This window comes from Cetorhinus maximus, chromosome 4, assembly GCF_964194155.1.
Source record: "Cetorhinus maximus chromosome 4, sCetMax3.hap1.1, whole genome shotgun sequence".
NCBI lineage: Eukaryota > Metazoa > Chordata > Chondrichthyes > Lamniformes > Cetorhinidae > Cetorhinus > Cetorhinus maximus.
This window is the reverse complement of record NC_135882.1, coordinates 96,506,261-96,519,025: the sequence shown is the minus strand read 5'-3', so window position 1 is coordinate 96,519,025 and position 12,765 is coordinate 96,506,261. Positions and strand designations below refer to the sequence as shown.

General features: G+C 40.9%; 1 protein-coding gene across 1 annotated transcript in view; it reads right to left on the bottom strand.

Annotated features, from left to right (window-relative positions):
• st18 (ST18 C2H2C-type zinc finger transcription factor) overlaps positions 1 to 12,765 on the bottom strand; it is a 412,589-nt gene that overhangs the window by 86,224 nt on the left and 313,600 nt on the right. Inside the window, exons 7-8 of the mRNA XM_078540528.1 lie at positions 10,740 to 11,555; positions 7,320 to 7,454 (exon numbers count right to left, since the gene is read on the bottom strand). Of these exons, the coding sequence (XP_078396654.1) occupies positions 7,320 to 7,454; positions 10,740 to 11,555 (951 nt within the window). The remainder of the gene's footprint in view (positions 1 to 7,319; positions 7,455 to 10,739; positions 11,556 to 12,765) is intronic.

The following is a 12,765-nucleotide window of genomic DNA, read 5'->3' as shown; positions in this document are numbered from 1 at the left end:
CTGGAATTAAAAGTCTAATGACGACCAGAAACCATTGTCGATTGTTGTAAAAGCCCATCTGGTTCACTAATGTCCTTTAGGGAAGGAAATCTGCTGTCCTTACCTGGTCTGGCCTACATGTGGGTCCAGACCCACAGCAATGTGATTGACTCTTAAATGCCCTCTGAACTAGGGCAACTAGGGATGGGTAATAAATACTGGCCTGACCAGTGACACTCACTTCCCATGAATGAATAAAAAAATATCCAATCTAACCTTGTAGCTAAAATCCCTTATCTCTGGAACCATTCTTGTAAATCTCTTCTGCACCCTTTCAAGGGTCCTCACATACTATGTAAAGTGTGGTGACCAGAACTGGATGCAGTGCTCTAGTTTTGGCCTAACCAGAGCCTTATACAGGTTCAGCATTACTTCCCTGCTTTTGTATTCAATGTCTTTTATAAATCCATGCTGGCTCTCCTTAACCAACTCAAACCTCTCTAAGAGCCTGTTGATTTTTTTCCCCTGATTATTGTTTCTAAAACCTTACCCCCCACATATATTAAACTGACCGGCCTGCAATTACTAGGAATGTACTTTAATCCCTTTGTAATAAAGGATAACTTAACATTTGCCTTCCAATTGATAAAATTTGCTTGCTGCACCTACACGTTAACTTTCTGTGAGTGTACAAGGACATTCAGGTCCCTCTGAATACCAACATTCAAACGTACAGCATTCATTGTTCCTCCTTATCCACCCAACTACTTAGAACTTCAAAAAACAGGTTTGTCAAGCACGATTTCCTTTTCATAAATCTGTGCTGAGTCTGCCCAAGCCAAACAAGTCTGATCATTTCAGGGCGATGGGTGGGGGAGGTTGGGGGTGTGGTGTGGTGTTGAGGGGCAACTGTCAGTATTCGGCATTGTAACCCCTTTGATTGGGCTGCAGATTACAGCCTAAAGTGTAAAGCTGCGGTCTGTCTCCCAGGGTCCCAATGCAGGCTGGGCTGTGCCCCCTCCCCGAGAGCCAGCAATCACTGAAATCAGCAAGAACTTCAACTTTCCCCTCCCACATCGCTATTAGAACTCCCTTAAAAAGTTACATGTTGTCCAATCAGACATAACTGGGTTTTTAACAGTGATGTAATTCATAAAATTTGATGAACTTGCCCTGAAAAAAATTTAATAATCCTGACATGCTGTTAAATGATTAATTAGTAGATTTTTAAAACTGACTATTTTGAACGACAATTTTGTTTAAAAAAGGCTTTTCAGAATTCCTATGCTTCTATCTTCACCCCTTGTAGGTGCTCCAATCTGTAAACTGGTCTATGTAAATCTTTTTATGATTCCTGTTTGTGTGTCTGTGAAAATCCTTTGATGTGCATGACCGCTTGGATAGCTGATGATATCGCTCCAGCTCCATGCTGTGAATGTCAGGTAAAGAATTCTGCAACCAGTTGCAGTACCACCACACGGTGATAGAGGTGAAACTTTCACCAGAGAGATCCCTAGATCCGGTCCACTGTGACTTTCTAAGTGCTTGTTATCACTTCTCTCAAAATAGATTTTCTCCAATACTGTATTCAGGCTAACTGCCCTATTTTCCTTGTTTACTCTCTCCCTCCTTTCTTGAATAACAGGGTCATGATTGATACCTTCCAGTTCAGGAGGACGGTTCCAGAATGTAGGGAATTCTGCGTGATCAAAAATAATGCACTGATTATCCCTGTAGTCACCTCTTCTACAACACTAGGGTGTAGGTCAGAAGGTCCTGGGGATTTGTTGCCACTTAGTCCCATTAATTTCTTCAGCAGTATTCCTTCACTAGCATGAATTTCACTAGATCCTTGGTTCATCAATATTTTTTAAATGCTGTTTGTCTCTTCTTTCATGAAGACAGATACAAAGGGCAGGGTTTTTGTTTTGTTGCCAGGACCTGACGTCGAGATCAAATTTGGGTCCTGAACCTGCATCATGACGGAAATAGTTAACCAACACAATTTACAAAGAAATGGCCAATGGATGGCCAGAGGGTGTGCTTGCCGTACAATTAAGGAGGATGGATGGGCCCTCCAGCACTGAGCGAGCAGCAATCCGCTGATGCAGGTAAGGGAGAAAGGGGGCATCTCAAGAGAGGAATATATCTGCTTGTGGGGGCAGTATAATGAGAGGCCATCAACATAAGACAGTCACCAAGATATCCAATCAGGAATCCAGAAGAAGCTTTTTTTCCCAAAGGGTGGTAAGAATGTGGAACTTGCTACCACAGGGGGTGCCTTTAAGGAGAAGCTTGACAAGTATATGAGGGAGAAGGGGTTACAGTGTAAATAGATAGATTTAGATGAGGAAGGATGGGAGGAGGCTCAAGTGGAGCATAAACACCAACATTGATTTTCAGGGCTGAATGGCCTGTTTCTATGTCATACATCCTATGTATGTAATCTTATATATGTAGGTTATGGGGTGATTGTAACTATGGTTGGGGGAGTTTATATGAAGGGACAGGTGAAGGAAAGACAGAGAACAGAGAACAAATGCAAAGGAGAGCTGAGGATGACAAATCACTGGGAAGAAAGGAGGGAGGATATTTTGCTGAAAATCTTGGGGCATGGTAATAGGATTGGGTAATGATTTTAAAGGAAAGGCAGGAAGGGTGAAACATGCTGAGGTGCTTTATGGAGAAGCAGTTACCACAGGAACAAGGGAGGAGACAAAGACATTATTTGGAGATAAGAGGCAGACTGCCATTGTGGTTTGGACAGGAAAGGTGATGGAAAGTATATCCAGATAGGGAAGAGTTAGAAAGGGGCAAGACGTTTCCATCCATGAGTCAAATTTCAGTTAAAGTCCGAAAGTCAATGCAGCCATCCATAATAAGGATGGATGACAAGGGCCTTGTTCACAAGTGATTAGGCATTCTGGAGGGAAATGCAAAGAGGGACAGTGACCAACTGGCTTAGTCAAAGGGGGACTGGTGGATGAGGTGAGCAGAATCAGAAGGAGGTTGAAAAGGTTAGTTTTTAGTGGGTGCAAGGTGGGAAGGTCAGCGACAGGGGAAGGTGGGCAGTTATGGTTGCTGATCATAAAGAGGCTTTGATGAGTGCCTCAGTGGGCCCTTTGGAGCATATCAATCTACTCAGCTGGTCTCTGTATGTGCAAGTACCATGAAACCTTGTTACAAGGGTTACGTTTGAATGGAAGGCCCTGTGCTGGTGAAATCCCTCACAGAAACTGGTATACAAAGTTCTAAACAATCTTGTAAATTTTGATGTTTGCATTTTAAATGACAGATTTTTTTTTCCACTGGTTAGGATTTTAATAAAGGTTAGTGACAGACCTAATCCTGCTTCTTTCTTCTTTAATTTGTTCATGGGATATGGGCATCGCTGGAAGGCCAGAATTATTTCCCCATCCCCAGTTACCCTTGAGAAGGTGGTGGTGAACTGCCTTTTTAAACCAGTGCAATCTGTGTGGTGAAGGTACTCCCAAAGGAGTTCCAGGATTTTAAGCCAGCAGTGATGAAGGAAAGGTGATATAAGGAAAGATGGTGTGTGACTTAGAGGGGAATTTCAGATGGTGGTGTTGCCATGAGTCTGTTGCCCTTATCCTCCTAGGTGGTAGAGGTCGTAAGCTATCCTTTGACTGGGTAAAGAACATGCCATACATTTTCAGAATTGGCATCTGATCAACAGCCTGCAGGCTTATTGCTTGCAAATAATCTATGAACAAGTGAAATGTTTTTAACTTTGTGGGTATCATAGGAAAATATATTCATTAGCATTAGACCTTTGCGTTTGAAAACATCTATGTTGATTCTAGGCATTTGATTGGCTGGGAAATCAGTCATTAAAGTAGAAGGCATTTTTTAAACAAACTTGCCAATCTATTAAAATAGTTAACATTTATTATAACGGAAAAATGGTTAGAAAAGATAGAATAGGTTAAGTCACGTGGAAAAAACATAGGACTGGATAATAAAAGCTCCAGTGATGACTCAGTGGCGGAATTTTCCGTGCCTGTTAGTGTGGGGTGTCATGGTGAGCATGAGCGGACAACATGTCAGGAAGGCCAAAAATCGGTTTCATGACATCATGAAACCAGTTTGCGATTGTCTGTTCTGCCCCTCAATGGTGGGACGCCTTTCCTGCCGTCAGATGTCGGGAACTTAATTTTAATACATCTGCATATCATTATAAGCCCTGCTCGCCAGAATCATCCTCCTGGATGCTGGATCATCTGGCCGCGTTGGCGTGATTGTTCGCCGATGTGTTTCACAACTGAACATAAGTGACGTGCACCTGGTGAGCTGCACTTTGCTCGGGACTTCGAGGTTTGTTTGCCTACCTTGCTTCGGGTAGTACTCATGGTCATCAGCACCAGGCTTCGCAGGCAGCATCACATCACTTTTATGGGGGCTCACGGGCAGATCTCTACCTACCAGGCCAGCAGTGAGGCGGGGTGGTTTTTCAACGGCTGCAGAGCTAGGGCTTGCTTGGAGAAAGGGGAGAAGTGGCCTCAGGCAAGGGAAGAGGCTGCAGGGTGAGGGAGTTACTGGGGAAGGCAGGTATCCATGGTGTGTATGGACACATGTTGATCTGTGCAAGTGGCTTTAAGAGGGTGGGGGCTGAGGAGACAGCCTCCAGAGGAAATGAGGCCAGATGGACATGTGAGGGCGTGTGTGTGAGAATGGGCGGTGATGTCTCTTGAGCTGGCAGTGAGTGAGATGCCAGTGAATCTGTGCCGGGCTTGTGAGTGTGTGAGTTTAGAGTGATGGGATGATTACCTTACCCTGGCTACATGGATGAGATCATTCATCCTCTTTCTGCACTGGATGGCAAACCGCTTCTATGCAACATTGGCACTGACCACCTCTGCCACCGCTTTCCAAGCCGGAGTGGTGACACTGGTTGGCCTCCTACTGCCAGAGAGAGGGTAGAGGACACCACGTGGGCTCCACAAGGTGTCCCAGGGATGTGTCACTGAATCAGGGCTGCAGTCTGCTTGCCTTTCCGGGCCATGTCTTCTGTGCAACAGTCCTGGGCTGGAAACACTGAGAGGTGTATGCAACGCTGCAGTTTAAATATGGCGCCTAGCATGAGGAAGCGGTGAGGTGATGGCAAATCAGAGACCGCCTGCCAGCAAAATGGTCTGTTTCCCGGGATTGCATGATTAGTGGGGCGGGATTGGGACGATACAGCGTGAAAACCTGCCATTGCGGCCAGCGGGTAAAATGTCCCTTTTCCCGCCCGCTGCCACGCTTAGTGCAAATCTGGGATGATCCCGCCCAGTGAGTTTGGCTAGTGAATATCTGAGTTATACAGACCAGAAAGGCCCCAGGTTCCTAGGCCTGTGCTAGGTTAGTTGATCTCTTCCAGGGTAATGGTATAATTGGCTTCAGCTTCCCTAAATTTGGGAGGTGAAAATCAGTCAGTCCTTTTAGATAGAAGTTCATTTTTAACATTTATTTCAATCATATGATGTTTGAATAGATTTGTTACTGTAAAATTAATATTGACTTCAGCATTGCAGTTTATGATTTTAAAATCTGGGGCCGTATTTACCATCTCTCTACAATGGTAAAATTAACAGTGATATGGGGAAAGGGTAGGGGAGTGAGACTAATTGGGTATCTCTTCTATAGATACTGCACAGGCACAATGAGCAGAATTGGTCTTCTTCTATGGTATATTCTTTGATTGTAATGAAAAAGGTTTTCTTTAAGCATAACATCTATTTCCTTTACAAAAGAAAAATATTACAGATGCTGGAAATCTGAAAAAAAAACCCAAAAAATGCTGGAAAAGCTCAGTCAGGTCTGGAGAGAAACAGAGTTTGCAGAAACTCTGGGTTTTCCGGTCCTATGACAGGAATCGCTATGGGCGGGGCCAGAAAATTTAGAGAACAGCCACAAGTCCATTGACTTTGGGTAGGAACTTCTCCTCCTGCCTGAAAATCCCACCCTTTGTTTCACTCCACAGATACTGCCTGACTCCCTGAGTGTTTCCAGCAGTTTTTGTTGTTTATCTATTTCTCTTATTACTTTTCTTTCAATTTGGAGTCTTTCTGTTCATTCAGGTGTTCTTGTTTACTACTTTTTCAGTGTCTCTTTAACATTGATGACCAGGGCAGGTGGGAGAGATTCTAATAAGACTAAGGTTGCAGGATTAGAGGGTTAGGCTATCTTAAATCTGTCATTGTGTTACTTGCAAATATTTCTAGTATCTTTGCCAGCTCAATGAAACAGACACCACAGCATATTATTGCTACCATTGTGGCTTCATAACACTTGTTGCTGTATTGCTGCAGAAAACACATGTTGTCAAAGCTTTTCATCTTGCACTCATCAGGACATTCACAAGAATACCAGATGTAAAGGGAACAGCAATTTATCCTTCATAAGAAGAGAGTCCTGATTCATTGGTAAATGGACTCTGATTGGTAGAGATGATGCTATGGAGAATGCACCAGTTAACTGATGACTGACAGTTAACTGACAAGCTTTGTTTATATTCCAACCACTTACCAACTGATCAGCACTCTCTTCTCATGATCTATAAATTGTTGTTCCCTTTACAACTGGCATTCTTATGAATGTCCTGATGAGTACAAGATGAAATGCTTCAACGACATATGTCTTTTTGCAGCAATACTCAAGTTTTGTACTACCAAACAACTACTTGTTGCTGTCCTTATTGTTACCACAATAACATTCAATATTGGCTCGAAACTCTGTTCATTATTATAAGCATATATAAACAGTTAGGACAGCTTAAATCTAATCAACTATCAATTTGCTGTTTCATAATAACTTCAGGGAGAATGACTGACATTGTCTACTGTGCCTTTGAAATGAGCTATCACTCAGTTCTAAGCCAAAATGTGAGTTGCAGATTTAAGAACTGAGCTTTCCTCCTCTTTTATTAACCATGTGCTGACTTTGGAATGATTCAGTAACAGGGTGGAGCCATGAGCTATAATCATATCAATACACTAGATTTGCCAAGCAGAACATTTGGTCTATTTAAACCCCATATGTTCAACTAAAGTGTAGCCAGTTCTCAGATTGAGACTCCTTCATTCCTTTAATTTAAATATTGTGCATACGTTTTTTTATTATAACTACAGAGATTTTGAAAGCTTGTAATAACCCAGCTGCACACGACAGAAAAAGCTTTTTGAATGATAGTATATAATTTATATATAGAAATTATACATAGAATTATATTTCTAAATTTATATATATACTTACTTATATTAAGTTTATAATTATATACTGCATGTGGGTGTAAAGTTTGGTTTAAGGTTGAAAAGTATGTTGCACCGCTGACTACTCACTGTCTGGTGGCACTCTCATTTTGTGAGGACAGCCTGAAAAACTCCGGTGGTGAGGATATAACCCAGTAATATGACCACTGCCATCACAGCCTGGAGTTGGACACTTCGATTCTTTTTTGTCAGATCTAATAGAATCTGTAAAAATCAGCAGAGCATTAGCAGTGACATAACTAACAGAAATACATCCATTTGGTCAGCCCCTTTTTATGTCAATAATCCTGAACATGTAACTGTTGCTTTGGGGATGAGAATATTAAACAGTCAAACCATGCAGGTATAAGGATAAAGCCAAGTGCTAGTAAATATCCCTTAATTAAACATTATGTGATCGTGTTTCTACTTTGGCTGTGATCAGCAATCCAGGTACAAATTGCACTTGAAAGTGTGCTAATTTTTTGAATTGACTTTATGGTCCAAGTTTCCGTTCATATCAATTGCATAATCACAAACATAAAATCATCCATGAACTAGCACAATCAGACAATGCTTTAGGACATAACTGGTTTCTTTATTTCCAATGAAAAAGATTGCTTGATATATTTCACAGTGATTACCAGATTCAAGTGTTGTTACAGCTAGAAATGGGTTGGTTTCAAAATGTAATGATTTCTAATGAATTTCTAGTCCACCACTTTGAAAAGTCAGATTTTAAATAACTGAAAATAACTTTAAAAAACTACAGATAAACATTTTACAGGGAGACATTTACTAGTTTTGTTGTACACAAGTCTATAAGTGTAGTGTAATGCAGCCTTTGGGTTCAATCCCACAATGGTGCAAGATTTTGAAGCTTCAATGTACTCCATGACAGAATGACAAGATGCTGGTTTGCATCCACCATTCCCCTTATATTGTGCCGATTTCAATTTGCACTATTTTAGGGATAACAAAGTGGATAGAAGCTATTTCATAAATGGAGGGAGAAAAAATTGATGGATCAACTACTCCAGGTGCTCTTGTACACCTTCTTGAGTGGCATTAATGGAGGGCCCAAAACACATGCACTGACATGTATTTGTAGCCCTCAGAGAAAGAAATGGAAGAAACACTAGTTTGGAAGAAATAATTTACATTGACAAAAGAAAATTATAGCATCCAGTTCTCTATAACTTCTTAGTGCTAGACTCAAATATAAATGTGACTTCTGCAAAACCTAGAATTCAACTCTCCATCTGCAAGAGGAAGTGTATGACAACCTGTGGCTCATCTTGTAGTGACTGTTGGACTCATTGTAATGTACATGGGATTTCTCCACAGTATTTACATTTGTTGACTCTTACATATTTTTTGTAAATGTTTTTTACTACAAAACTAATTTATTTGTCAATGCTATAGTGTATTCTCTAGTTAATGACACAAGAATCTTATCAAGGAAGACAACTTGTCTCTATTCATTACATATCGTGCAGTAGATTTTCCGTTTCTCCAGAGTACATGCTCATGTTTTGCCTAGGTTTTCCTGGAAGATCGAGAAATCCCCACAGAAACTGTAGCCATCCATTTTTTTTACTATATTTCTATTCATTAATTTAACTCACTGTTCCTTATGCCTTTTAAAAATCCAAGTATTGAATATTAGAGCATTAACACAGACTCTCAGAAATGAACAAGAATACAGGTTCCATCGACATTCCATTGAATTTTCCATTTGAACTCTACTAAGTGCAGAGGTGTCTATCAATGCATTTAAGAGAAAGCTAGAGAAGTGAGGAAGGTACATAAGAGAAAAAGGATAGGGTTCGATTAAGAAGAGTGGAGGCTTGTGTGAAGTGCAAACACCAGTATAAACCAATTAGGATGAATGTTCTGTTTCAGTGCTGTAAATTCTATATAATTCCCTGTCTAGCTAAGGCTGTGATTTCTCCTTTCAATGAGTGAAGGAAATTCCTGAATAATCCAGAATAAATGATGCAGTAACTGTCAGTAAGAATGAATTATGTGCTGGGCTTTATAAGACCCTGAAACTGAGATAGTAATAATTGAATATCGCTGAAAAGAGAGACGTATTGCTAAAGCTTTTCATTTTGCACTCATCAGGATAAATGCAAGAATGCCAAATTTCACAACAGTTTATACTACGGGAGAAAAGGGCGTTATTTTCCACTAGCAGGATGCTGCTGTCAGTCCATAAGGACATTCTGCCTACCACACAATTGAGTAACGTTGTATATGAATTTCAGTACTGGTACAATGCCTGGTATATAGGCCAGTGATTGGTTGACTGAATCAAACAGCATGTTCCTTCCGTGCTTTGTAATAAGCAGAGCACAGACTGTATTCAACCAGCCCACACTTGCAAAATCCAAAACAAAATGTTTACTGTTAGATGTAATCCAATGATTGGGCAGCACTTGCTGAACAATCTTGAGTATGCCAATAGCTACACTAACAACACATTTAAGATAATCAGTTGGCTAATTTATGCTTGATAAAAGCAATATACATTTCTATGTGGAGACCTATTCTCGGCAAACAGAAGAAATATGTGTAAGCCTTGCATCTTTTCTGAATTATTCAGGAGCTTGGGGAGCCTATGGTTCCTTGTTGCTTTCTCCATGGCAATGCCTTGGTTAATCAGAGTCAACTTGCCAAGCACCCTTTTCTCTGTAGTATAAATTGATGTGATTGTTTGAAATTTGGCATTCTTGAGCAGGGTTTTCCAGCCCCACCCACTGCCTGGATCATCCGGTCCCGCCGAAAGTCAATGGAGTCAAAGTCCCGGCGAGGGTCCCACCAAGACAGGGCTGGAAAATCCTGGTCTTTGTGTTTGTCCTGATGAGTGCAAGATGAAGAGCTTCATCAACATGTCTCTCATTTCAGCAATACTCAAGTTCGGTTATACTAAGCGACTGATAATAGCAATTGTTGACAAGAAATTAAATATACACAAAAAATCAAGGGGATCAATTTGTGCAGGGTTTTCCCAATTGTTTGCTCTAACTTTGGATGAAGAGTTGTGGAAGCCTTGGGAAGCTGCAGTGACATTTGTGTCATTTTTCTGGGCATTCCATGGCTCTTCTGCCCAAATGTTGGTGGATGATTAAGAGAAACCCCACAGAAATTCACCCCCTGGTCTCCATAAGACAGTTCATGTAGTGGGTATTCAATTTCCAACCTGCAGGTTTGAATAATATTCATGACTGACAGTGAAACTCACCTGGTATGACTGAGCAAGTTTCATCAATTGTCTGTCACTAAATGGAACACTACATGGCAGTGAAGTATATGTCTGAGGGAAAAATATATTGTAAGACCAATCTCACGCACATGTTATCATACAGCAGCACTGACTCAGGCCACAAAAAATATGGCCGTGCTAGTTAAAAACGACAATATGGATGCAGACAAACCCAAAAAGAAATTTATTTTAAGGAGTGGATTGAAAAGTGATCCTGCAAAAAAAGAACAAATGCAGTTTACCTCTGCTGGAGTAATTCTTTCTGATGCCAATGTCAATGATTTTGCAATGCTGCTTTTCTGCAGTTAGCTTTTCTAGTAAGATCCTTTCATTTTCCTTGTGTGTTCCCTTTATGATGTATCCCTGCTCTGCCTGCAGAGCAATAGCCTGTTCCAGAAGACTTAGGTTCCCCTTAGTGGTGTCAAAATCTTCTGAACCTTCTGTGGTTGTAGATATCTGAGAAGTGCAGTCATCATCAGTCTTTGGAGACCCCTTCTTACTGACAGAAATGTCTGGCTTTGAATTCTGTGCTTCTCTGACATCATTAACTCTGTTCTGGTAGGCAGTCTCTTGTGGGACAATGTCTATCATCTCAATTTCCTTCCCTCTTGCTTCTAAACTGTCCTGAGTATAACAGCCCAGGTTATAACCTTGGATTGCAAAAGGTTTGAGTTTGTTCATGTTAGAAGGTTTTGATAAATCCTGGGGTTGGTCACAGTTATCAAAAATACTTTCAGAAACCATTTGATTATTTTCTCCACAGGAATAATGTAGCATCACTTCTTTCTCACATGCAGGTGTCTTATCTTTAGTGAAAATTACAGATGCATGACTTTCATCAACATCACTTTCGCCCTCCAAAGACTGTACCCCACTGTCGTTTAAATTACTTTCAGTGCATCTCTGTATTGCTGCATCTTCAACTATTTTCCCCAGGTCTTGAAGTGATTTAACTACCAGCTCCTGATAGCTGTTAAAATCATCAGTATTATTGTTGGTATCTTTCTCTGGAAGGTCCATTTGAAGATTTTCTTGTGCTGACTGGGGAAGTGTGCTTTCTAGAAAAAAAGAATATTGTTAGAAAGGTTTTGTTCAATAAAGCACTCTGATATTTTAGATATCTATATTTTAGATTTGTCATTAAGTGATATTAATGTCTATAATGTTATTGGAAATTATTTTTAAATATAGGGTTCTAATGGGGTCTGTGTCTATGTGTGTGCCTGAGTGTGTCTTAACTGGATTAAAGCCAGCTCATCTGGGTGTTTTGATGTATAGTAGTTTTGAGATGTTAATTAGGTAAACATAAGGAGGGTAGAAAGTAAAGTATAAATTTGCATCTGTTAAAAGAAACCATTCAAGACTGCAGGTGAAATCCTACACCTAGCTAGAACACGCCAAGCAATGTGTTTAAATTTTTTCAGCTTGCTAATAAAATTGGTGAGATGAAAGGACATTATAGTTAGAAGAGGTAAAGTTAAAAGCCTAGTGATACAATGGAACATTTACATTCAAAGAGAAAGATATGCATAAAGGAGAAAGGGAATTGTGCGTAAGGTAGAGACATTTTAAGATCCGGCAAGTGTGAGAAGCCTCCAGCCTGTAAGTCTCAAGCTGCGGTCTGCAAGGACCCAGAGCTGAAAGAAACTCATTTTGAATGCAACTGTCCAGGGTGTGCTTTGCCAGGTGTCTGTTTAAATCTATGGGAAGAATTTTAGGGTCAGCAAGCAGGGGCGGGGCCCACTCTCCGACACATAAAATGATGTATGGTGACATTGGACGGGCGTCCCGATGTCACCGTGCGTCATTTAGATTTGCAGTTCGGCAGGCATGCAGCCGGCTTGGCTGCGCGCCGACCGAACTGTCAAAGACCTATTAAGGCCAGTAAGAAAGTAATTAAAGTAGTGAAGAATGCTGCCCATCCAACCTTAAGGTTGGCAGGCAGGTGAAGAGCCCAGGCAGCCTTCACATTTTTCATGAAACCTCATCCACGGGCGGGATGAAGTTTCATGAAGGGTTTATTAATTAACTAAAAAATTTTCAAACATTTGATAAATATGTCCCAGCTCATGTAATGCTGTCATGAGAGGACATGTCTCAATAATTTTTCCCTGTCTTTAATAAAAACTTCCCTTCCAAACTTAATCTCCCTAAGGCAGCTCTGTGCTTCAGGGAGATTTCTGCGCTCTTTTGCGTGCATGCGCGAAAGAGCGCAGGCCCCGAATCAGGGATTTCCCCCCCGCCCGCACAGGGAGCACTCAGCATTTC